This window comes from Phymastichus coffea, unplaced genomic scaffold (genome assembly GCF_024137745.1).
Source record: "Phymastichus coffea isolate CEN01 unplaced genomic scaffold, Cenicafe_Pcof_1.1 PCOF00152, whole genome shotgun sequence".
In the NCBI taxonomy this organism is placed as follows: domain Eukaryota; kingdom Metazoa; phylum Arthropoda; class Insecta; order Hymenoptera; family Eulophidae; genus Phymastichus; species Phymastichus coffea.
Genome location: NW_026706963.1, coordinates 226,956 through 248,080, shown reverse-complemented (window position 1 = coordinate 248,080; position 21,125 = coordinate 226,956). Strand labels below are relative to the sequence as shown.

Genomic DNA, 21,125 nt, shown 5'->3' with positions numbered 1-21,125 from the left:
CGACATACGCTACGCTCGAGATTGTTGGTCTTTTTATTGATCAAATTTCTAATTCTTACGAACAGCACAAATACATGAATTGTTAAAATAGAATATTTGCAGGCGCGAGGACGCAGCGCTTTTCTTCGCTCTCGCTCGATCGCTGAGAAAGTGTAAAGTGCGTCGGCTCGTTTCGGTTGGCTATGTTTGCGTGTTTTCGGACAGGAAAAGAAGAGAACGCTCTGTAGATCCAAGATTCTTTGCTTTATTCCTTTGCTCCGCTCGCTTGGTAAAATGGATGATCGTAATTTTCAACCAACTTTTCTACTCGTCACTTTATACACATATATTGCACAATTTAAAGTTTTTTTTTTCTTTTTCGTCCTTGCATTCTTAAATTTCGCCGAAAATCTCTCTTCTTACATTTGAATCGATTGTGTGTGCGTCTCACAAATTCATTATATTTGTCTCGGTAGCTTCAATCGTACACGGTATACAATCAAAAATCGTTCGATTAAGGGAACATTCATTGACAATGTACAACTGTGTTTGGTCACCGTACGCACGCGCGCAGTTGTCGGGTTCATTTTAACGAACAGCGAAAGTGATCAACAAAGAGAATTCGTTTATTGTTTTTTTTTATTTCGTCTGAAGGCGATATAAAAAACAGTGATACAATATAACACAAGTGTTTTGTCGGATTTCCTTTTGCCAGTCGAGTGGCTATATGCCTCTTTTTTATTTCATTTTTTTACGTTTATCTACAAAATCATTCTTATGTTGTATCACAAGTTTCATTTTTTTATTATTTTTCCGCATCCCTCATTGGGAAAGTACGTGACTTCTCTCATCGTAATTCTGACGCAATTGCTGCATTCTCGGTCAGGGGTCGAGTTTCGCACATGTACAACTGCGCATCTTTCTGTAAATGCGCGTCATGGCCCGTAATACTTTATAACCTATGCCTGGAAGGCAGCAACGGCGTCAAAACTTTGGCGAGAAAAGTCATGCGCTTTTCCAGTGGTTTTACGTTCCGCAGAAAAATCATATACGCCACTTGGAAGCAAAGAGAGTCACGCCTGTCACCTTATCCGTGACAAGAACAGCTAACTTTGCTTTTACGTAGCGTAATTTACTATAAATGCGTATTTTTCGTCATTAAAATACGTCTCTACTTCTAGGTTTTTTACTAGCAAGCAGTAACAATTATACAAGGGTGACTTGTGTTTTTCTTTCCCTTAATTGACGATTTTATGATACGAATTACGATACAAGTATAATGTCATTAATATGTAAAACATAAATCTATTGATATGATAAATGAAAGTCCTTACATTTAAAATAATACAAGTCGTACAGTACATATAATCTATCGTCACAAACTTTTTTTCATTGAAAGTCTACTATTGGATTATCAGAAATCCTAACAGTTGATTCCATCGATTTATTTGTTAAGTTAAGTTTTGAGAGAGTAAGACCGTTAACAATTAAGAGTCCATTGCTTTGTATCCTCTATCAACAACTATACCGCATTGCGAATGAGCAACCAATAAAGCGAACGTTGTTTTTAAATACTCAAAATACATATAAATCCGATTATGTATAAAAAAGAGATAAGAGATTATCATTAATCAATTAATCGCATACATATTATTTTATTTCTTCAAGATCGTTAGCTAATTACAACTTAAAGCTTTTAGCAAATGAAAGAATACCAAACATATATACCCTTTATAAGTCGCATATATAGAATTATATAATTCGTTAAAAGCTATTGAGCCCTATATAAAAATACATTATCATAAATTCATTGTATAATTTTGCAGAAAAAAATAAATCGCAAGTTTGATAATACCGTTAAGTGCCTAGATAACAATTTAAAATTAAACTTTTTTCCATCTCTTTTATAAAATAAACAATCATTTCGCCTAAGGTCCTTGCTCCCTTAATCGAGGCTGTATATCACGCGCGCATTCAGAACTTAAACTCGAGATCTCACAATCGTGTATGTTAATTCCGAACAAAAAAAAAAAAGAAAAATATCGGAATTCATCTTACTTTAAAAAATATTTCCTTCGACGTTATATATCTCTCTACCGATGAAAAATCACAATTTTGTACGACGGCATGAAAAAATACCAGATATACTCATTTATTTCCACACAACCACACATTTACACACTCACACACGCACTTGCACGCACGCTTTCACCCGCCGTGAGCCTTAAAAGAAAAATATAAACAAACCTAGCCAGGTTAATCCGATGTATTTAATAATGTACAATTTAAAGAAAGTAGAGAGAGATAGAGAGATGTATGTATATAGATATAATAATAATGAATCACTCGCAGTCGTTTTAAATAACGAATGAAAATTTACACACAGTACGAGATTTGGTTACACAGGCGTAATCGCCAGAATAGTTACTGGTCGCTCGCCATACGCAGCAGCACATATTCGTAAATAACAACAACAACGACCACGACGTTCTACTAGTCGTCATATCGTTTTGTACCTGCTTGCCAAGCGCATTCTCCTTAGTCGTTCTCTGCGTATAAAAATAGAACTCACTTTGAAAATAAACTAGCGCTATGATGAGGAACGATTTATAGAAGTGTAGCCCTGAGATGCAGTAAGATAGTCGGCCGCGATTCCCGCGTACCGATCATCCCGGGATAGGCGTCTTCAGGCTCTGAATCGAGGCGGCTAAACGCCGGTGCAGGCACGGCCACAAGGCGCAACAACTACGTCGTGAGCAACGGTATTTCTGCTCTAACCGACCGCCAGATGATTTTAATGTTTTGACGATGGCCTATTAATATATACACTGTTAAATCATCTTTCTCAAAGAAACTTTTAATGACATCTTATAGAACTGTATACTCGCCATCATTTGCGCTTGCTCTGATGGAGTAGCATCTTCTTCAGATGGTATGATAACTGGCTCATCAGAGTCTACAAAAGTCAACACTATTTCGTTTTAGTTTGAATTTATTACAAAGAAAAACCAAATTTGCATTTTACTTTTCATAAAAAATAATAAGAAAAAAGTAGTACTTTAAGCATTCAACAATCTTGCTATTTCCAATCACTAAATGTAGTTTTGAAAAAAATATAAAAAAATTGTGTGGATGGAAAATATTTTACCAAAAGTAGAAAATAAAATGTGAAGGCTGTATGAATTGTTTAAAATTATGAAATTACCTTGAGGTTGGCGATGTGCAGGTCGAACGTTCTCAACAAAGAGAACGTCAGGTGAACGCCAAGGGGCGCCGTAGCCCTGCAATCTGTCGGTATTCCTGCTTGCAATAGGACCGAACAGCGACGGTCCTCTAGACGATTGCCTATTGTTCTCCACAAAGATGATCTCCGGAGCAGCCCAAGGATTATTGTAAGGCGGCGCTCGTCTTTCGTGCCTATTGCCGCTATTATTGCGATTGTGCATGTAGAATCTGGGCTGCATGCGGCGATTACCAGTGACACCACCACCGCCGCTATTATCTATAGACATATCGGCACCGCTAGACGAGCGCCAGCTGTCGTAATTCGAGTGCCACATGGACGAGCGTGGCGAGATACGATCGTTGCGTGGACCCAGACCGTTGCTTGGACCACCCTGCGATTGATTCGACAGTAGACCCGATGTGGCTGTGGAGGGGTAGCTCGAACCCATGCTCCGGTGCGGTCGACGCATAAATGGGTTTATCGTTAATTGATTGTTCGGGCTCGCCGTCACTGTTGACACAAAAGATACGGTTAATTAGAAGTCATGAAACGATATACATTTTTAAGCTGTTTTCACACGACGTTTTTTTATTTCTGAAACAAAATTATCGACGACGTCTCGTAAGCCTCAATAAGTATTTCGCGGGAAAAATTCGTAATACCTTTCTCGGACTAGGAAACGATTCGGCAGAATAATGCAAATTTATCCAATGAAAATCCAAGCTTTCTTAATTTGATAATTGAATTGACAGCTTGTTTCTGAAGGTCGAACGCCGCGACTAAATGAAAATAGAATTGCGATCTGATCACATGTTTCAGAGCGAGAAAAAAACGCGTCACTCCTCCGACATTTTTTAAATTGTCGGAGTAAGTACGGAACAACAAATTGCACGAGTTGCAGTCGGCAAAGTCAACTTACCAACGGTCGAGTTGAGATTTCTCTCGGCTTGCCTGACTGGCAGGCAGATCGGGCAATCGGCGAGATTGCATCGATTCCAGTGGTCGATGATTTCCTTGGTAGAGCCACAACAATTGCCCACTACATGGCATGTCGTGATGTGATTAAGCAAGTCCTTGGTCTCACGACAATTAGGCAAAGAGCAGAGAAGCATCACGTCGTTTTCTTGATTCTCGCGCTCCTGGCACTTGTAGGCGTGAGCCAGCTGCTTGATCACCTCCGGCACGCTGTCCTGGCTCATCGGCATCCCCATCTCCGACAATATGCCTTTCATGAAGCGATCAACAGCGACAAAAACAACGGGACAGATTAGATATCGTTTGTTAAGACTTTCAACTGGTTCTACATACAGCTTTTTTGTTGAGTGGCGTTAAAAAGATTTGAAATCAATATGTATGTTAGTGTAACCGTGAAAATCATAATAACTAATAATAAAAATAATAATAATAATAATAATAATAATAATAATAATAATAATAATAATAATAATAACAATAATGGATCCTTGTTAGTAAACATAAATAAGAGAGAATCGATGATAATGAGTACTGTATGAATTTTTTTGACTTTTACGCCATTGATGCCGCTACGGGTGTGTCATTCAGACGCCATACACACGTATGCTGCAACATCTTCGTGATGCCTGTTTTTTAACCTGCTTGTCGCATCGATAACATTTTATTGATAACATCTTTTGTACGTTCAAAAAAACGTCATTGTACTATCTATTAGTTTTTTTGAAACGCATTTATAATTGAAAATTTTTAAGACTCAACTATGTCTAACATCAAACTCATTTTTCATTTGTATTCGATTCCTCAATTTTCAAGCCAAGATAATCATTAAATCGAACTCTACCACATTATTACTTACATATCTAATTTAATAATTGACTTGACAATAAAATTTACAATGGAAGCAAGTGAAAAATTGAAAATCGTTATAAGCCACACAGCATTTCCTGATTTATATCCTTTCCACGTATAGTTGCGCGAGACAGTTCGACAGCAGCAAAGAAAAATTTTTGATGGAGAAAAAAAACGAGACACGATATTTACTTGAATATGAGGTTTCGTTACTATCAATACCAAGTATTTGATTGTGGCCAGCAAACTGTGGCATCGACTGGCCTCTGGCGATGGCGCAAAATGGCGGTGGTGGTGGTGCCACACCCGTACCCATCAGGCTCGGCATCACACCAGCACCAACATCGTTGCCATGCATTCGACCATTGCTCGATGGACCACCATTGTTGCTGGAAAATTGTGGTTGTTGATTCGTTGGATGTGGATAGGCGATACCCAAAGCCTCATAAATCCGCCGGATGTCTGGCACATAATATTGAATACCGTGAGGAGCTGCAATTTTAATAAAATTAAAATTAAAATAAAAATACGTTTTGCAAAAAAAATGAAGTATTGTTTAAAAAATACGAAGTACACGAGTACTAAGCGAAACCAATCTTACAAGTAAAGTCCATTGAGTATTTGTTGTTGAGTGTGGCTCGTTTTATCAAAAGCGATACTGACCAATTTAATCAAGGTTAGGTTTGAGCCGATAATTTTCGATGACATCACGCGTAAAAGCTAAACCGATAGGACATTTTTCCATTTTTTCAAAACAACTTTTTTCTTTATAGTACTGTAAATTATTGATAATCTGTTACGTACTTCGTTCTTTAGCGATCAGCAAGCAGCGTTGTACCATCGCATCATAATACTGGGATAGAGAATTGGCAGTTTTGTAAGTTTCATTCTCGATACGGGTAGCTACGTAGATCGCGCTTTCCATGGTGTTTGTCTGCGGGTCAGGTGTAGTTAAGAAAAATTGGGCCCTGTAAACGCACCAACGCGTCAAAAGCAGCCCTCGCAAACATTTCAACACCGTGTCAACGTTCTCCTCGACACCTACATTTTTCGGATGAGACTGTTCCTAAAGCTGAACGGTGCGGATTTGTGCCACTCCTTCTGCAGCCGAGCTGAACCTTGCGAGTTGACGATGCTACTGTTTTCCGACAATACACTTTGTCCGTCGTTGAGTCCAAAGCCACGTTGCTGCGATGGCGCACCACTAACTGACGACGAAGGCATGTACTGCCCGAGAGGATTGGTAATAATAGCATTCATCGGGTGCAACAGGTTCGAACCTAATACTGGCTCAGCGTTCGGCATGAATTGTGTCGGATCGCCTGCAGAAAATGAATCCTTAGGTGCTAATGTTTCGCGTGATAAGATGCTAGGAAGTGATTCATTCCAGACTCGTGCATCTATGACGCAGAATACATTTATTTTACATTGTCGCAGATAAGACTGAAAGCGAAAAGTTATGCAAAAAGATGACGGATTGCCTTACATTTGTATTTTTTATGAGTTTTATCTTTCGCAATCGCTCGGAAAATAAAACAATAGTCTTCTTAGTTTAAAGTAACTGTTACTAGAATATTCACTGCTCTGGACCCAGTCGTGAATTTCAGACAGCCAATAAAATAATGAAAAACTTGCGTGTGATGGGCAAATAAGGCACGTGAGTAAACCATGATCAATAAAAAAAAGGAGAAAATGCGTAGCGATCTGTATTGTAAGGAAGGAGATTGCTCACCTAATGGCAAACTGCTGCCAGGCACTTGATCGTGAACCATTGATCTGGGCTGTCGACCATTAAACGCATCGAACTGTGGCCTCGCCGAGCCGATCGAGCTAGTCACAGGAATCCTCATAGGGTTAGATACTACTTCGTCAGCGCCAAACAAGTTCACCGAAGTTGCCGAATGCGCCAAACCCGCTTGCGATTGCGTCGCCGTCACTGTTACAAAAACCAAAATTCCGTTACACGTGGGATACTTTTATCTCGAGATGACAATCTTCTCTCTTTGGAAAGTTGATCGGGTTGTAGATTAATCATTGTGTTTTGGATTTTGTTAGTCTAACCTGATGGCTCACCAAAACTGTTTGGCCCGTAATTCTGCGGTATGTTGAGGAGTTGAACGTTGTTGGCAGCTGCTGTCGCAGCAGCTGAGGTTGCACTGCTCGATGGGAAAAATTGACTAGACATCGTGGAATAACTTAGACCGCCCGTTTGTAATTTGTGAATTTCCTCCTTCATCAGATCGAAGTAGTGGGCTCGCGACAACGCTGCCTTATAAGCCTTGCCCTCGATTTTCCGAGCTGTTCCCAGCCACTTTGGTGATCTGCTGGCCGGGCCATCGACGTTCCTTGTCAACGCCGCCACTCTGGCGAAATTACATGGCAGATCGTTAATTTGCCATATGCTTTGATGTTCACAAACAGTTCAATTAAAAATGGGTGATACAATTGTGTAAGGACAATCGATGTACTAAATAATAAATAGCCGAGCAATCAGTGAGCTAGCGTAATTTCCATAAAAGCATTGTATTATTTAGCAAGCATAGATTGAATTTTTCAAGTAAAAAAAAATGAAATTTCACTACTCACAATCGGGTTATGCAACGAATAACTTATTTTCAACAAACACGTGTCATGCGCGAGCGAGCGACTCCGTCTATGTATTATTCGTGGCTCGGTCTCGAATAACTTTCACGTGAATTAAATCTCCTATTGGAAAAATGTTTTAGTAATGTTTCCTGTCGAAAATTCGTATTCAGTGTGTATACCCGCATCACTGATGAAACGCCCGGATAACTATTTTATTTTACGGCGAATATCGTTCTCGTGCATGAATTTGAGAATACATTTCTGAATGAAATTGCCGAAATCGAGAAATAATTCAAGAAAGCTCGAATACTCAAAAATGTCGCGAAAATGTCCGAACTGTCGCGAACTTGAAAGATCAGTCGTGGCAAGAAAAGAACAAACGTGGGCGCGCACGCACAAATAAAAAAAATAGGCGATAAGTCGCTTACAATTTGTTGACGAATCCATGGCGGGTATCGGCATCAGTGGCGTGGCGCCAATCAGCAACAACACCAGCGGCCGCGACTGCCGCGGCCAGCTGGCCAAAGTCCTGCGACTGCTGATTGAGAGCTGCAGCCAAACCCTGTGGCATCGGCTGCATCCCTGCGGCCATGTTCATGTCGGGACCTGGCTCCCGCTCTTGGCTGCCGAGGAAGCCGAACGGCACCATGTTATTCCGCAAGTCTGCGAATGTGAAATCCCGCCCAGTTTCAGTCGCACCGTTTCGTGTCCTTGATCCTCACTCGTCGTGTATCACAGTCAAGGAGAGAAAAGTAAATAAGCAAATAGGTAGGGGGAAGAGAGAAAGAGAGTGAGCGAGGGTGGGAGAGAGGGAGGGAGAGAGAGTGAGTGAGTGAGAGAGAGAGCGAGCGAGAAAGAGAGAGAAAGAGAGAGAGCAAAATTGATTTTTCCGCGACGAGTTTTGGTCACGCAGCTTAAAAAAAAAGGAATGAAAGAAAAACAGTGAACGAGCGAGTCAGCGGAGAAAGAAACAATGAGGCAATATAAAAACGCACTAGGGAGTTCTAGCGAAAGGTTACTCTTGCGCGTGAGAGAGAAAGAACTAACCTTCAAGACACTAGCCATCGAGTCAATACTCTCGCAAAGCAGCAGCAGAGCTATAACACTTATATACATACCTCTATACAAAACGTCCTCGTGCAGCTAGCTCTCCTATCTATTCATCGCGTATACGCGTTCCCTTTCGTGGATTGTATACACTATACTCCACCTCTTTCTCTCTCTTTATATATGTGTATGTGCGTGCATGCGCGTGTGTCGGTCTATCGAAAAAAAAAGAAATTATCCAATCGAAAATAAACATTGCGCAAGCTCCCCACTCCCTTCCACGCCTGTCATACTCTCTAGCCTTTATCTACTCTTCGAAGAGGGAGTGAGAAATGACGACACAAGACACATATAGTTAACCAAATGATATAGTACTTAAAAGTATGAGTAGCCTGCACGATCGATGCCGAGAGACCTCATCTCCGTGGCGCTTGCGAAGTCGTCGTCCACGAGGAGGAGGCAGAAATTCCGTTCTGCTGTTCGCTCTCTATCTTTCTCTCTCTTACTCTCGGGTATAACGCGACGGTGCTGCTGCTCTCCCCCAAAAAAGGCAACTACGCAGCTAGCGCGCAACGACTGCTCTCGAGAACGCGCACAAAGGGATCCCCCAACCAGTACCGTAGGTGGAGAAAAACGAAACTGTAGCTTTTCTCCGTCTCTCTCTCTCTCTCTGTCTCTCTCTCTCCCTCCTACTCCCTCATTCTCCTGAGCGCTGAACGCGCAGCACGCAATTGTGCTCGCGAGAGCTCAATCCTCACCCATGAAACTTGCTGACGGCTGCAGCGAGTCGACCAGTCGCGGCCGTTTGTACGGCACGTACTCCTCCATCTTCTTGCTGCTATTCTTACCTGCTGCACTCCTCGTCGCAACACTCCCACGAGCTTAAAGCAAGCGTCTCTCCACTACGTTCACAGGCACGCACAATAAGTACAACTATTGCACAGGACACGTACTATACATCGCACTTTAAAGGGCCAGCGTACATAGGTGCAAGAGCACACTCACGTTGTTCCGACCGCACGATTAGCTTTGTTCGTCGTCGTCGTCGTCGCGCACACCTCGCTCATCTCGCCGGAAGCGGAAATTGGAGCACGCAAGTACAAGCAGCACAGCAGCTGCTCGAACAAACGATTCTATGAGTTTCCCACCAGGTGTGCGAGAGGCCTCGTTCTGGTTCTGCGTGTGTGCTCGCGACGATCAACGACACACAACGCACTCACTCTCGCTGCTGCTGCTGCTGTTGCTGCTCGTTCATCGCAGGTGCTAGCCAGCCAGCCAGCCAGTCAGTCACACACCAATGAGAGAGAGAGACAGGTTCTGAGTGGGGCGCGTGCTGGTTGACACGTCCAGCGCACGATCTACACTACGCCGTGGCTATCCGAGTACTGACGAGCGCGCAGAAGTGCGCTGTGTTGGTACTGGCGCTACTGTGCTTACAGTGCCTATCACACAAGTTTGGTCGGGCAGACATAGAGGGGAATCACCAAGCTGCCTTCACAACGTCGGGCCGCACGTGCTACTGCTGCACGTCTTCGCCTCGCTCGATGCAAATGCCACTGGCCGCTGCCTGGCATTATAAGTGCCCGACCCTCTACACTTTTACCATGCTCGTACGTAGCGATTTTACTTCAGCTCTTCGCGATTCACGGGGAAATTTTGTGGATTCGTTCGGTCGGGGTACCGTGCAATCGAGCAGCGCCGCTGTCAGCTTCTTAATGCACGTAAATGCGTATGAGTGTCAAGTTTAAGTCGTTTATCAAGCTCAGCCGGACTATTTATAACAATTGTTTAAACGTTCATTCAGCGCATTGTACGTCGATTTCGGGGCCGTTTACACGTATATTTCTCGATTTGGATATTCAGAAAGCAATTTTGTTTAGTTATTGTTGCCGCACTAACCACTATATAAATAACACAGCTGTGTAGTTTAACATTTCTCGACCGGGGGAGACGAAGACACACAACTGGTCGCGATAACAATCGACGGTCGATTAATAGCAATATTCGGGAAACGGCACGTAGTCGGTGCTACATACTCAGTGAATCGTCAACAATTGCGCGGATGCCTCGGTGTAGATGGAGCAGCGCGTGACATTTATTATTCTGGCAATATTACACTGTGGAGCGCGTAATACGCCTAGCCGATGAAATTCGAAGTTCGATGTACGAAAGAGACGGCGCGATTGTGAGTTCGCGACGAGGAATCACGCTGGAGGAAAATGGAGCTAAGGTTTAAATACGGGCGTATAAATAAAGGCGCGTGTGTTCGGCGCTGGATATAGCGCGAAGTCGCGTGTGTGCACGTGCAGCCGAGCGCCGCTGGCAGCCACATGCCATTGCGGCGTTATACGGGAAAAAGGGAGATTGAAATCGTCTCGCTCTCTCGCCGCATGGGATCGCTCGGCCCATAGAAAGAGAGGATCGTGTAGGCATATCAAATGTTTCCTTAGGGTCGGGGACTCTGGGCTGCGCGGCAGCTAGAATGCCACCTCGGCCGAATAGCCCGTGTGCCTACGTACTCTTTTTGCTGGATTAACGTGCGCCCGACAGGAGAGTGTCGGAGCCTTGGATTTTTCGGCGAAGTTTTGGAGTTGATGCAAGCGAAACGCGTTGGACGTGGGACCTGTATTTGAGCTTTTTCAAGGCGTTCACGTGCAGTCCGAATGGTAGATTACGCGTCCGCCTTCTGCTTACTGTCGCCGGCGTGGAACTCTTACGGGGGCACGGTTTCGCTGTTAATCTTGGCAGAAACGGCGATTCACTTGGCGAAAACAAAAGGGAATGCAAATCGCACGGGGCGCGTACACGTTGAGCGCGCATCGATCAGCATTCGCAACGCGTTTTCGCGGAGAGAAGCGATTCGAGCCGTAGCCGCGTCGAGTTGAAGACGCGTGTGCGGCTGTGTCGCGCTGTCATCCCCTTGCGCCGACGTCGAATTTAATTGGCCACGGCTCGCCATTGGCCACGCAGCGCACGCCCGGTCGCCTCTCTCGGCAGCGATCATTTCCGTCGGCATTTCCGCCGGCATCAGAGGCGTATGGCTCGCGCCCCTCGGGCTCAGGGTAGGGCGGCCTCCTCGCGTCGACGGTCCGGCGGCAACGTAGGCACCGCGACTCGCGGATCGAGCTTCTCCGCAAGCTCGGCGCCCACCGACGTCGCGCTGGCAGCCTCGGCGCCGTGGCGTGCGCGCGCGCGTACTCTTTCTCTCTCGCGCGAAATCATTGATCAGCGGTGGCGTGCGGCCTGCGGGCGCTTCGCTCGCGCGGCTACGTCACTGCCGATACGGGTTGGCACGAACGCACGCGTCGGCGACGACGATGGCCAAGCAGTGGACGCGGCCGGGTGAAGCTTGTTCGATCGACGCGGATGGGCGAAGGCCTCGCCGCGGTCGCGAGGCCACGCGGCGCGGCGTTGTGAAGGCAGCCTGCGCCAGAGAGCCGCCGAGCCTCGAGGTCGCGGCGCCAGAGAGCCTTTGGGGCTCGTCCGCTGCAGCGCGGCCGTGGATTGGTCGGCCAGCCACTCTCTCGCCGTGCCCGCGTGGTGGCTCTAACCCAGTTTGCGCGCCGGGCGGTGGGGGGCGATTAAAGGGCCGTGCATGCGCGCGCACGACCACTCGCTCGAAAGCCAGAGAGAGAGAGAGAAAGAGAGAGAGATCACTTTTCGAAGATGCATTAGCGCGCGCTCGAAGGGTCGACGGACGGGTCAGCGGGAAGGGGGCTTCAATTGGCTTTTCGAGCGCCGAACTTCGTCGACGACGATGTCGCAGCGCACGCCTTGGCACCGACAAATATCTCTCTCTTTCTCTCTCTCCCGGTCGCCCTTTTCTCCCTCTGTGCGCTTCTCGACTCGATCTTCGCGAGTCTCTCGCCTCGCCTTGCCCGCAGTCTTTGTCGTTCTTTCCTTTCCTTGTTCAAGCGACACTTGGCTCTCTCTCTCTCTTTCTCTCTCTCTCCTTGCGTCGCTCGTGCGTGCGCGTGGTTCGATCGCCCGTAAACCGCAACGTCTCGAGCGTCGTGGGCGCGAGACGCATCGACGCTTTCCCGGGAAAACTCTTTGGCCTTGGTGGCCGATGTTATCTTATCGCGTGCGCTTGCGCCCTATTTCTTCTTTGGCTGTTAGCTCGAGGCGGCGCGATCGTTTCCATCCAAATTGCACGCCTTTGAAAAAATGTTCGCGAGTACGCTTTCGCCCTCCTTCTCTCTCGCTTCGCTGTACGTATCCACGTTCGATAATAGGCGCGCACGCAGCAAATCGATACCCGCTGCGACTCGCCGCTTCGGCGCGAGCAGCCTATTATTCATAGGAATTCGGAGCCGCGCGCGCGCTCGACGACTGGTTCAATTGGATGGCAGGGCACGACAAGTCGTCGAGGCGAGGCCGCGCACCCGCGCGCTCTTGGGTTCGTATCCCGCGCGCATCTATTATCTTTTGCGCTACCACCACTGGACTGAAGCGACAGTCATTGCACCGGCGCCCGGCACTCCCGATCACGCTCGGGACGCTATCGATCAGTCATTCCCGTGCTCTCCTCTCTATCTTTCAAAGCCGGCGGCGCCAAGTTTTTCCGTGTGGTTTTCCGACTGCAGGCGATTGGCGCTGCCGAAAGTTGGGCGAATTTGATCGTCGAACGTGGCTATCGAACGAATCGCAGATGCCGCGCGGACGTTTAGTGCGTGCCTCGAAAAAGTTTCGCTCGCGGCGGCTTGTCTTTCCCGCATCGAGTTTGTTCCCGAAAGAGCAGAGAGAGCGTGCTTGGGCTGTCCACAAGAGTCTGGATCAGAAAAAAGAGAGAGGGAGAGAGAAATAAAGAGGTAGAAAAGAAACGCGCGAGACGCTGGGCAGTTTGGAGACAAACATGTGCCGGCCACGTGAACAGAGCGGGCCCGGTGAAAGTACGGCAAGAGCTGCCGGTGGTTTTCTATGTTGGCGCCGCGCGTGCCAGAGAGAAAGAAAACCAAAAGGATTGGGGGAGCGAAGGGGAGAGGCGCGACCTTGGAGTGGGTCATCGTCGCCGACTTTTGATAGGGTCTCTCGCCGATAAAAGCTCTGCTCGGTCACTCTTCGGCTCTCCAATATACAGGAATGTCTCTCGTCCGATCAAAGTATCCGACGTTTTGGCGGCCAACGAGAGCGGATAGTAGCGTAATCTCCGCTGTCGATTTTTTGCCTTCCGCTTTCCTGGTTCGCGCTACCAAAAATTGGCCGGCGTCCGACCGTTCTCTGCTACCGTTTCGCAAGCAGCGCGCAAGCGCGCCACCTATAGGAAATGCAAGCTGAGAAAGCGCGGCTCTGTTTCCTCGGAGAGTTATCGGCGTCGAAAGGTGCCTCTCGAACACGCGAGCGGTTTCGGCACAAGTGAGCGTCTTATTCTCGGTCTTTCTTTTGGCCTCCGGCGAAGCACACACATCTTCCCCTCCTCGGTCCCCGTCGCGTTCTTCCGATGATCGCTCTCGTAACCACACGAAAGCTGCTTGTGCCCCGCGCGCGGCCCAATCTTCCCGCACGGGCACGAGAGCGTCGCCAGTGGCTAACTTGCTGACACGAGATGAAACGACACATACGTACGGCGCTTACAGCGCTGAAATATAACGATTGCGAAGCGACCCGCGTGCCCGCTCGACTTGGAATACGCTCGCTGAGATAACGGAAGACCTCTCGTGCGACATGGCTTCGCGAGCGATTGTCCTTGAGTCTCTGCGTTTCTCGAGCTATTTCTCGACCGATCAAGACACGCATTCCGATCGTGCACGTGTGTCGTGAAAAGCCGTCCAGGCATCGAACCGTACAAATTGAAATACTCCGAGAGTCGAAAATCCCCGTGAAAACGAAACCCGAACCCCCCGAACAAACAGCTATTGGCGTTCAACGTTGTGCGTCAGTTCGATCGAAGAAAAGGAGACATCCTCCCTTCCGAGAACGCGCACTTGCATCGGGTCTCCCTCGAGTGCGTGCACCTTCCACGCAGAAAGGCACGCAGGTGGCACTTGGGCTATTCCACTCTCTTCGCCGAGGCATCTCGGTGGGAGTGCGCGACGTCTCGTTTTTTCTTTCTCTCCACGCACCAGCTGTACACGAGGGCCTCTCTCCCTCTCTCTCTCTCTTTCTCTCTATTGCTTTGAAAGTTTTAATACCGCTTCGCCGAGCGGAAAGTCAAGCTAACGTCCAATAAGCAGTGCGCAATTGTTCGCGCTTAACTCGTTCTTTTTGCGCTCGTCGTGCAACGTAACTCAAACGGCGAACGAATAAAAAAAAAAAGAGGAAGAACTTCACGTTTAACAGTCGTGTGAGTTCGTTTATCTTCGCGTGTGCGCGTCACCACGTGACTCGCACGCTAGAAAAGCTCGAGGCTCTTTAAAAACACACCAGCGCGCGCATACACACACGCGCGCGCGCGACGGCTCTCCCTTCTCCTCTTTTCATGATCCAACAACATAGCGGCGCGCGCGAGTTTATAGAAAGTCTGCGGGCTGTTGGCTTATGTATAGAAGTTCGTTCCAGAAGGCCGTCAGTTGTAGTAGTGTGTTTTCGGGGGAAATACATATAACCTATAGCACGAGGAAGAGAGAGGGAGAGAAATCTCCGAAAGGGTGACCTCATTCTCAAGGCCGCTATAACAGCGTTTGTCTATGTCATCATGGGAGGCTGCGCCGCGGCTGCTACGCTTCTACATCGCAAGCAGGTGAGCAATGGTGATATACACTCAAGGATAGCTGTAGATCTATGCAAAGTAGGATTCCTTTCGATTCCAATTCCAGTTTCTTCATTTTAACGCGCGAGCGCGTACGTGATTTGTCGTTTTTCCTTCGTTTATAGTAGTTGTTGCTGCTGGCATTGAAAGTTATTAGTGAAATCATTAGAAGATCAAAGTGCCTAGCGCGAGTTTAAAGTGTAGTGGTCGGCCACTTGGCTATTTCAAATTTCATTGAGCTCTCTGCATAACTCCGTTGAGTGCGTGTTGGATGTTTATCTTTACGGTTTTTACCCAGATTAATGTGTACGTTGAGTTTGGTGCGGGTATTTGGAATCGTGAGTGAGTTCGAGTTTGCAGTAATCAGATTGATGCAATTTCTTTTTTTTTATAACGGCACTAAGTTACGTTTAGATTACTTGAAACTCTCAAAAAATATTTTACGTTAATTTTAATAATTTAAAGAAAATATTGATAAAATTCTATATTGGGCAAAGTGATTTAATAATGGTACAATGATGGTTTTTACACTGTATTGAGTAAAGTAGAAATCCATTCTAAATTTTTTCTGTTTTCAGTTTGTATAAGGCATTCTACTCTCTTACATAATGCTACTTGACAACTACTTCCTGCTTTATCATTTTCATTGTTTCACATGACGTTTCAGAAATTGTGCTAGTTGACTATTAAAGATTGATAAAGAAACATTCATTTTTAGAAGATAATTTATCTGATAATCATCTTATCACTGGTTGTTTACGTTTGCTCAATATTGCATATTTGGTTATAAAGTATAAAACATATATATAGCTTGGATGTTCCTTAATCCATGTTTTTATTCAAAGATTAATTGTTATCTTGAATACAGTGACAGTGCAGCAATTGCAATTTTAGCAGTAACAACTGATATAGACTGATTTTGGTTAAAATGGAGGAAACCACAGACCTGCGGGATGATGGTGCAGAAAACATTGCAGAAGAAATTGCATTGTCTCACGAATCTGACTACGATGATGAGCTTGGTGTTCCTGACTCCTTAAATATCACAGTTAATGAGAATGGAGAGCCAGTGGATATCCAGAAAGATTGTGAAGACACCTGTGACAAAAGTACATATTGTATTTCATTGATTCTTGTTATGTCACTGTATAATCATTAACTTTTTGTCCAGGTGAAAAGCGAGCACTGCCATTTCTAGCAGTACACAATCCACCTGTCAAATTCAACAGTCAGAATAGATTTGTTTATATTCCATGTGAAGATATACATGTAAAAATAATCGATGTAGAAAGAAGTGTTACAACGCATCCTCTGAATCCTAATTTATATACCATTGAGTTTACTCATGGATCTTTTAAATGGACGATTAAGAAGAGATACAAGCATATCCATCATCTTCATAGCCAGCTGAAAATTTTTAGAACAAGTCTAAATATACCTTTTCCTACCAAAAGTCATAGAGAAAAGAGAACCAGTTTCAAAAGTATGGCTCATGACAGTGGAACTAAAAGAAGAGGTGCCTTACCAAGGTAGATAAACATTTTTTATTGAGTGTATGACACATTTAGGATCTGATGATTACTAATGGAGATTTTTCTTTCAGATTTCCAAACAGGCCCGAAGTCTTAGTACCACATGAACATTTAAGTCGTAGAATGAGGTCATTAGAACAGTATTTAGATACCTTATTGCAAATTGATATCTACAAAAGACATCCAGAAACTGTAATTAAATTTGTCAAGCTCTTGTATCAGTTTCTCATATTTAATTGTTTATTTAATGTGTAAAATTATTTCAAATACAGATAAGTTTCTTGGAGCTGTCACACTTGTCATTTATCGGACCTTTAGGAGAGAAAGGCAAAGAGGGTATGATTGAAAAGCGAACGGGTTCGGAAAAAAAATCAGGCTGCAATTTCTGCGGCTTGCTGCATGGTCAGTGCTGTATATGGTGTGGCCATTGTTGCATGTCTATGTGCGGCACGTGGCATAAACGTCACTTTGTCGTCAAAGATACTTTTATAGCTTACATCAGTCCCAAGGATGGCCGTGTAAAGTCCGTTATTTTAATGGATAATCAATTCGAAGTGAGCTCGGGCATGTACTCGACTGGCTTGAGGAACGGCCTACAGATACAGAATCTTAGTAGACAGCTTTTAGTTAAATGCTGGACTAGAAGAAAGGCTAAAGAATGGCTCGAGTATATACAAAATCTGGCGCAAAATGAAGGTCAGCATAGCATAAATAACAAAATATTAATGTTTTTCCTCTCCTTTTTTGTAGTATTAGTGAAATCTTATATTTTTGATGTTTTATTATAGGTAGACCATTTATACAAGCAAACCCCCATAAATCCTTTGTTCCATATAGATATCCCATACAAGCATCCTGGTTTGTCGACGGCTCGAGCTACATGTCGGCTATCGCGGACGCGTTAGAGAATGCCAAGGAGGAAATTTTTATTGCTGACTGGTGGTTATCACCAGAAATTTTCTTAAAAAGGCCGGCTGATCAGAAGAACTACTGGCGACTAGATCATATTTTGAAAAGAAAAGCCGTAAGTGTTTCAACTTACTTAATATGTTGATAATACTTGAATTACAATCGTAAAGCTTTATATTTGTATTTATCACTTTGCATGTCTAACCAGGAATCAAACAAATCATCATAAAAGTACTTAACTTAATTCAAAATAAATTATATCGTTGATAACGAATAATTTTTTTATTTTTTTAGGAAAATGGGGTCAAAATATTCATAATGATTTACAAGGAGGTGGAATTAGCGTTAGGAATAAACAGCTATTACAGCAAACAGAGATTAGTTGAACTCTGTCCTGCAAATATCAAAGTATTTAGGCATCCCGATCATGCGAGAGTTGGTGTATTTTTATGGGCACATCATGAAAAGATCGTTGTCGTCGATCAAAATGTTGCTTTCCTAGGTGGTATTGATTTGTGTTATGGTCGCTGGGATACCAATGAACATAGATTAACGGATATAGGTACGATTACATGCACCGTTAACTTAAATGTGGAAAAATTAGGTTTTCACATAAATATTTTATTTTAGATTCAACGCATTTGTCTACGATTTATATACCATCCAAGGGCAAAGTTACCAGTACGAGTACAAAGAGAGTCACAGAAAACGCTGAAAGCCACGTGCTGTTGCAATTGGCTATCGCGACCAATACCATTGCAATGGCAACAACGAAAACTATACCTCTACTGTAAGTGATTACACATTCTCTACTGTTTTAGGCGGTATTCTTGATAAAAATAAAAAAACGTGTTCCAGACCAATGGTTCCAAAATGTCGTAAAAAACCAGACACGCCACAATTCGATCCAAAGGATCCGTTTTTACTCTCTCCGCCGCAAGGTTTCGAAAATTATAAATGTAATACTCCAAGCATACAGAGGAGAAATCTCTTTGACATGGCAAAAAATACCGTCGACCGAGTGAAACATAATGTGAGAGTGAAAAAACAAGAGTTTATCAATATGGTTTACAGTCACGCTGGTGATAGTGACGATGAAGGGGACACCATTGATAAGTAAGATTTCTCCAATTGCTAATAATCGAATAAACATTGATTTTTGACATTGATTTTTCATTTTACAGCGCAACGTTTATGCAATACGGCGATGGTGAAGGCAGACAATATTACGACGAATTGGAGTTACCTGGCAGCCGGAAATTGTGGATCGGCAAGGATTACACAAATTTTATCGTGAAAGATTTTCATAATCTCGACAGTCCGTACATCGATCTCGTGGATCGTAGTACCACCCCTCGTATGCCTTGGCACGACATTGGTGTCATGGTGCAAGGCGCCAGCGCGAGAGACGTCGCCAGGCACTTCATTCAGCGGTGGAATGCTATCAAGGTGAATGCTATTTTCGAAGTGTTACGATTTAAAATTTGTAACCGTGCACTCAAGCTTTGACTTACTTTTTGTTTGTTTTCTTTTCGACAGCTCGAGAAAGCAAAACAAAACGCAACCTATCCATTCCTGCTGCCAAAGTCCTATAAAGATTGCAAGAACAATGTGCCAAATATTGGAATTAACGAGCTGCACAATGTGAGATGCCAAGTTTTGCGATCCGTAAGCTCTTGGTCGGCTGGTTTCCTCGAGCCCAATGCCATTGAGCAAAGCATTCATGAAGCTTATATCCAGGCTATTAACAAAGCGGAGAGATATATTTATATCGAGAATCAGTTTTTCATTTCGCTGGCGACGTATGATAATGCGATGGTGAAAAATCGCATTGGAGAAACTTTGATGAAGAGGATTTTACGAGCGTATAGGGAGGGTTCCGTGTTTAGAGTTTTTGTAATAATGCCTTTGTTGCCTGGTTTTGAAGGCGAAGTTGGAGGACCCACTGGTGCAGCTTTGAGAGCAATTACTCATTGGAATTATGCTTCTATATCAAGGTCAAATTAAATTAAAACTTTTTTTAATTTGAATGTTCAGAAACTTTTTTCTAATTAGTTGATTTATGTTTTTTAGAGGGAAAGATTCAATTATGAATCAGCTCATTGAAGCTGGTATTGAAGACCCTAGTCAGTATATAACTTTCCATGGCTTGAGAACACATTCAGTTCTCAATGGTACGATGGTTACAGAATTGATTTATGTACATAGCAAACTGATGATTGTCGATGATAATACTGTCATATGCGGCTCCGCGAATATTAATGACAGAAGTATGATTGCCACGAGAGACAGTGAAATCGCCGTGATTATCCATGTAAATTTAATTTCCAAGATACACTGCTTGATACATTGATTTTTCGTGAAATTTACTTTAAACATAATTATAGGACACAGAATTTGATGATTGCAAAATGAATGATATACCTTTCCAATGTGGCAAATTGGCTGGATCTTTAAGAAAACAGCTATTTCGTGAGCATTTAGGTCTTTTATGGTCAGATGAAAAAGTAGATTTAGAAGATATAGTGAAACATACATTTTATCATGATATTTGGCGTAAAAGGAGTCAAGTTAATACGGAAATATTTGAAGATGTCTTCCATTGTGTTCCTTCGAATAAAATCATTAATTTTGCAATGTTGAAGCAATACTTAGATGAGACACCTTTGTGCTTAAGCGATCCTCTTGCAGCTCAAGAAATGATAACAAATATAAAAGTATGTACTCATAATAATCGAAAAAAAAGCAAAGTTGAAAAAAATGTAATAAAAAATTATCTTTCAGGGACACTTGGTAGATATGCCGTTGAATTTCTTATGTAACGAGTCATTGAAGCCCGCAGCTAACACAGTCGAAGGTATAATGCCGACTTCTTTGTGGACGTGATCAGTATTAATGTCGTTTTTATTGTTTTGAGGTTAACTTCATAAAAAATGCATGCTGTGACACATTTTGTTTAATTAAAGAATGTTCATTTTCGATCAAATTTTAATGTAAAAGAAAGATCTGTTTTAACATTTATAAAAAAAACGGCCTAGAGTAGATTTTGTACTATTTCTTTTTAAAGCTCGGACTGTTTTATAAATATAACGATAATTTTTATCTCTAACTATTTTAAGAAAATCATTTTATATATATATATATACACATTCCTCGAACGATTTTTATAAAGCAGGAATTCTATCGTGCAAATATTTATTAATTGTACTAATTGATATTGATTACTGTTGAAATGTAATATTTATGACTTTTATGACATTAATTGTTATTGAAGTGCTAATAATTTTAATAAAAAAGAGTTTATTGTTGTCGAAATTGCAACTTTTAATTTAAT

At 43.6% G+C, this 21,125-nt stretch overlaps 2 protein-coding genes across 14 annotated transcripts; one reads left to right on the top strand and one right to left on the bottom strand.

Moving 5' to 3' along the window:
* Positions 1–15: 15 nt before the first annotated feature.
* LOC131672527 (uncharacterized) lies at positions 16–10,188 on the bottom strand. 10 transcript variants are annotated; one of them, XM_058949813.1, is made up of 12 exons: positions 9,421–10,188; positions 8,044–8,278; positions 7,096–7,431; positions 6,762–6,967; positions 6,075–6,351; positions 5,830–5,997; positions 5,651–5,666; positions 5,230–5,513; positions 4,125–4,447; positions 3,177–3,715; positions 2,868–2,933; positions 16–2,792 (listed from the first exon to the last, which is right to left on the bottom strand). In XM_058949813.1, exons 1-12 carry the CDS (start codon positions 9,488–9,490, stop codon positions 2,646–2,648), a joined length of 2,667 nt encoding a protein of 888 aa, XP_058805796.1. In that variant the 5' UTR covers positions 9,491–10,188; the 3' UTR covers positions 16–2,645. The 10 variants fall into 10 exon arrangements, with proteins under 10 accessions (XP_058805796.1, XP_058805795.1, XP_058805786.1 ...); XM_058949812.1 differs by lacking the exons at positions 5,651–5,666; positions 9,421–10,188 and adding exons at positions 8,734–8,877; positions 9,038–9,358 and having other exon boundaries at positions 2,868–2,950; positions 3,185–3,715; positions 4,125–4,430; ... (2 more) ...; positions 6,762–6,965; positions 7,091–7,431; XM_058949803.1 differs by lacking the exon at positions 5,651–5,666 and having other exon boundaries at positions 2,868–2,950; positions 3,185–3,715; positions 4,125–4,430; ... (3 more) ...; positions 7,091–7,431; positions 9,421–10,159.
* LOC131672526 (phospholipase D2) lies at positions 9,270–21,035 on the top strand. Of its 4 annotated transcripts, none has more exons than XM_058949800.1 (15): positions 9,270–9,281; positions 15,161–15,341; positions 16,285–16,459; positions 16,522–16,879; positions 16,954–17,074; positions 17,155–17,578; positions 17,671–17,906; positions 18,086–18,353; positions 18,422–18,581; positions 18,650–18,907; positions 18,976–19,240; positions 19,331–19,788; positions 19,865–20,105; positions 20,179–20,508; positions 20,576–21,035. In XM_058949800.1, the coding sequence occupies exons 2-15, from the start codon at positions 15,297–15,299 to the stop codon at positions 20,675–20,677; spliced, it is 3,441 nt and encodes a 1,146-aa protein (XP_058805783.1). In that variant the 5' UTR covers positions 9,270–9,281; positions 15,161–15,296; the 3' UTR covers positions 20,678–21,035. The 4 variants fall into 4 exon arrangements, with proteins under 4 accessions (XP_058805783.1, XP_058805782.1, XP_058805781.1 ...); XM_058949799.1 differs by lacking the exon at positions 9,270–9,281 and adding an exon at positions 10,140–10,272 and having other exon boundaries at positions 15,164–15,341; XM_058949798.1 differs by lacking the exon at positions 9,270–9,281 and adding an exon at positions 10,196–10,272.
* Positions 21,036–21,125: the final 90 nt, after the last annotated feature.

Excerpts from the sequence above, each read along its gene's own strand:
- LOC131672526 (XM_058949800.1), top strand. The coding sequence starts at position 15,297 with ATGGGAGGCTGCGCCGCGGCTGCTACGCTTCTACATCGCAAGCAG. Across the intron at positions 18,908-18,975 it reads GAAGGGGACACCATTGATAA|CGCAACGTTTATGCAATACG; the intron begins GTAAGATTTCTC and ends TTCATTTTACAG. Across the intron at positions 19,241-19,330 it reads AGCGGTGGAATGCTATCAAG|CTCGAGAAAGCAAAACAAAA; the intron begins GTGAATGCTATT and ends TCTTTTCGACAG.
- LOC131672527 (XM_058949813.1), bottom strand. The coding sequence starts at position 9,490 with ATGGAGGAGTACGTGCCGTACAAACGGCCGCGACTGGTCGACTCGCTG. Across the intron at positions 7,432-8,043 it reads CATGGATTCGTCAACAAATT|CATATGGCAAATTAACGATC; the intron begins GTAAGCGACTTA and ends TGAACATCAAAG. Across the intron at positions 2,793-2,867 it reads CAGAGCAAGCGCAAATGATG|GCCATCGTCAAAACATTAAA; the intron begins GCGAGTATACAG and ends ATATATTAATAG.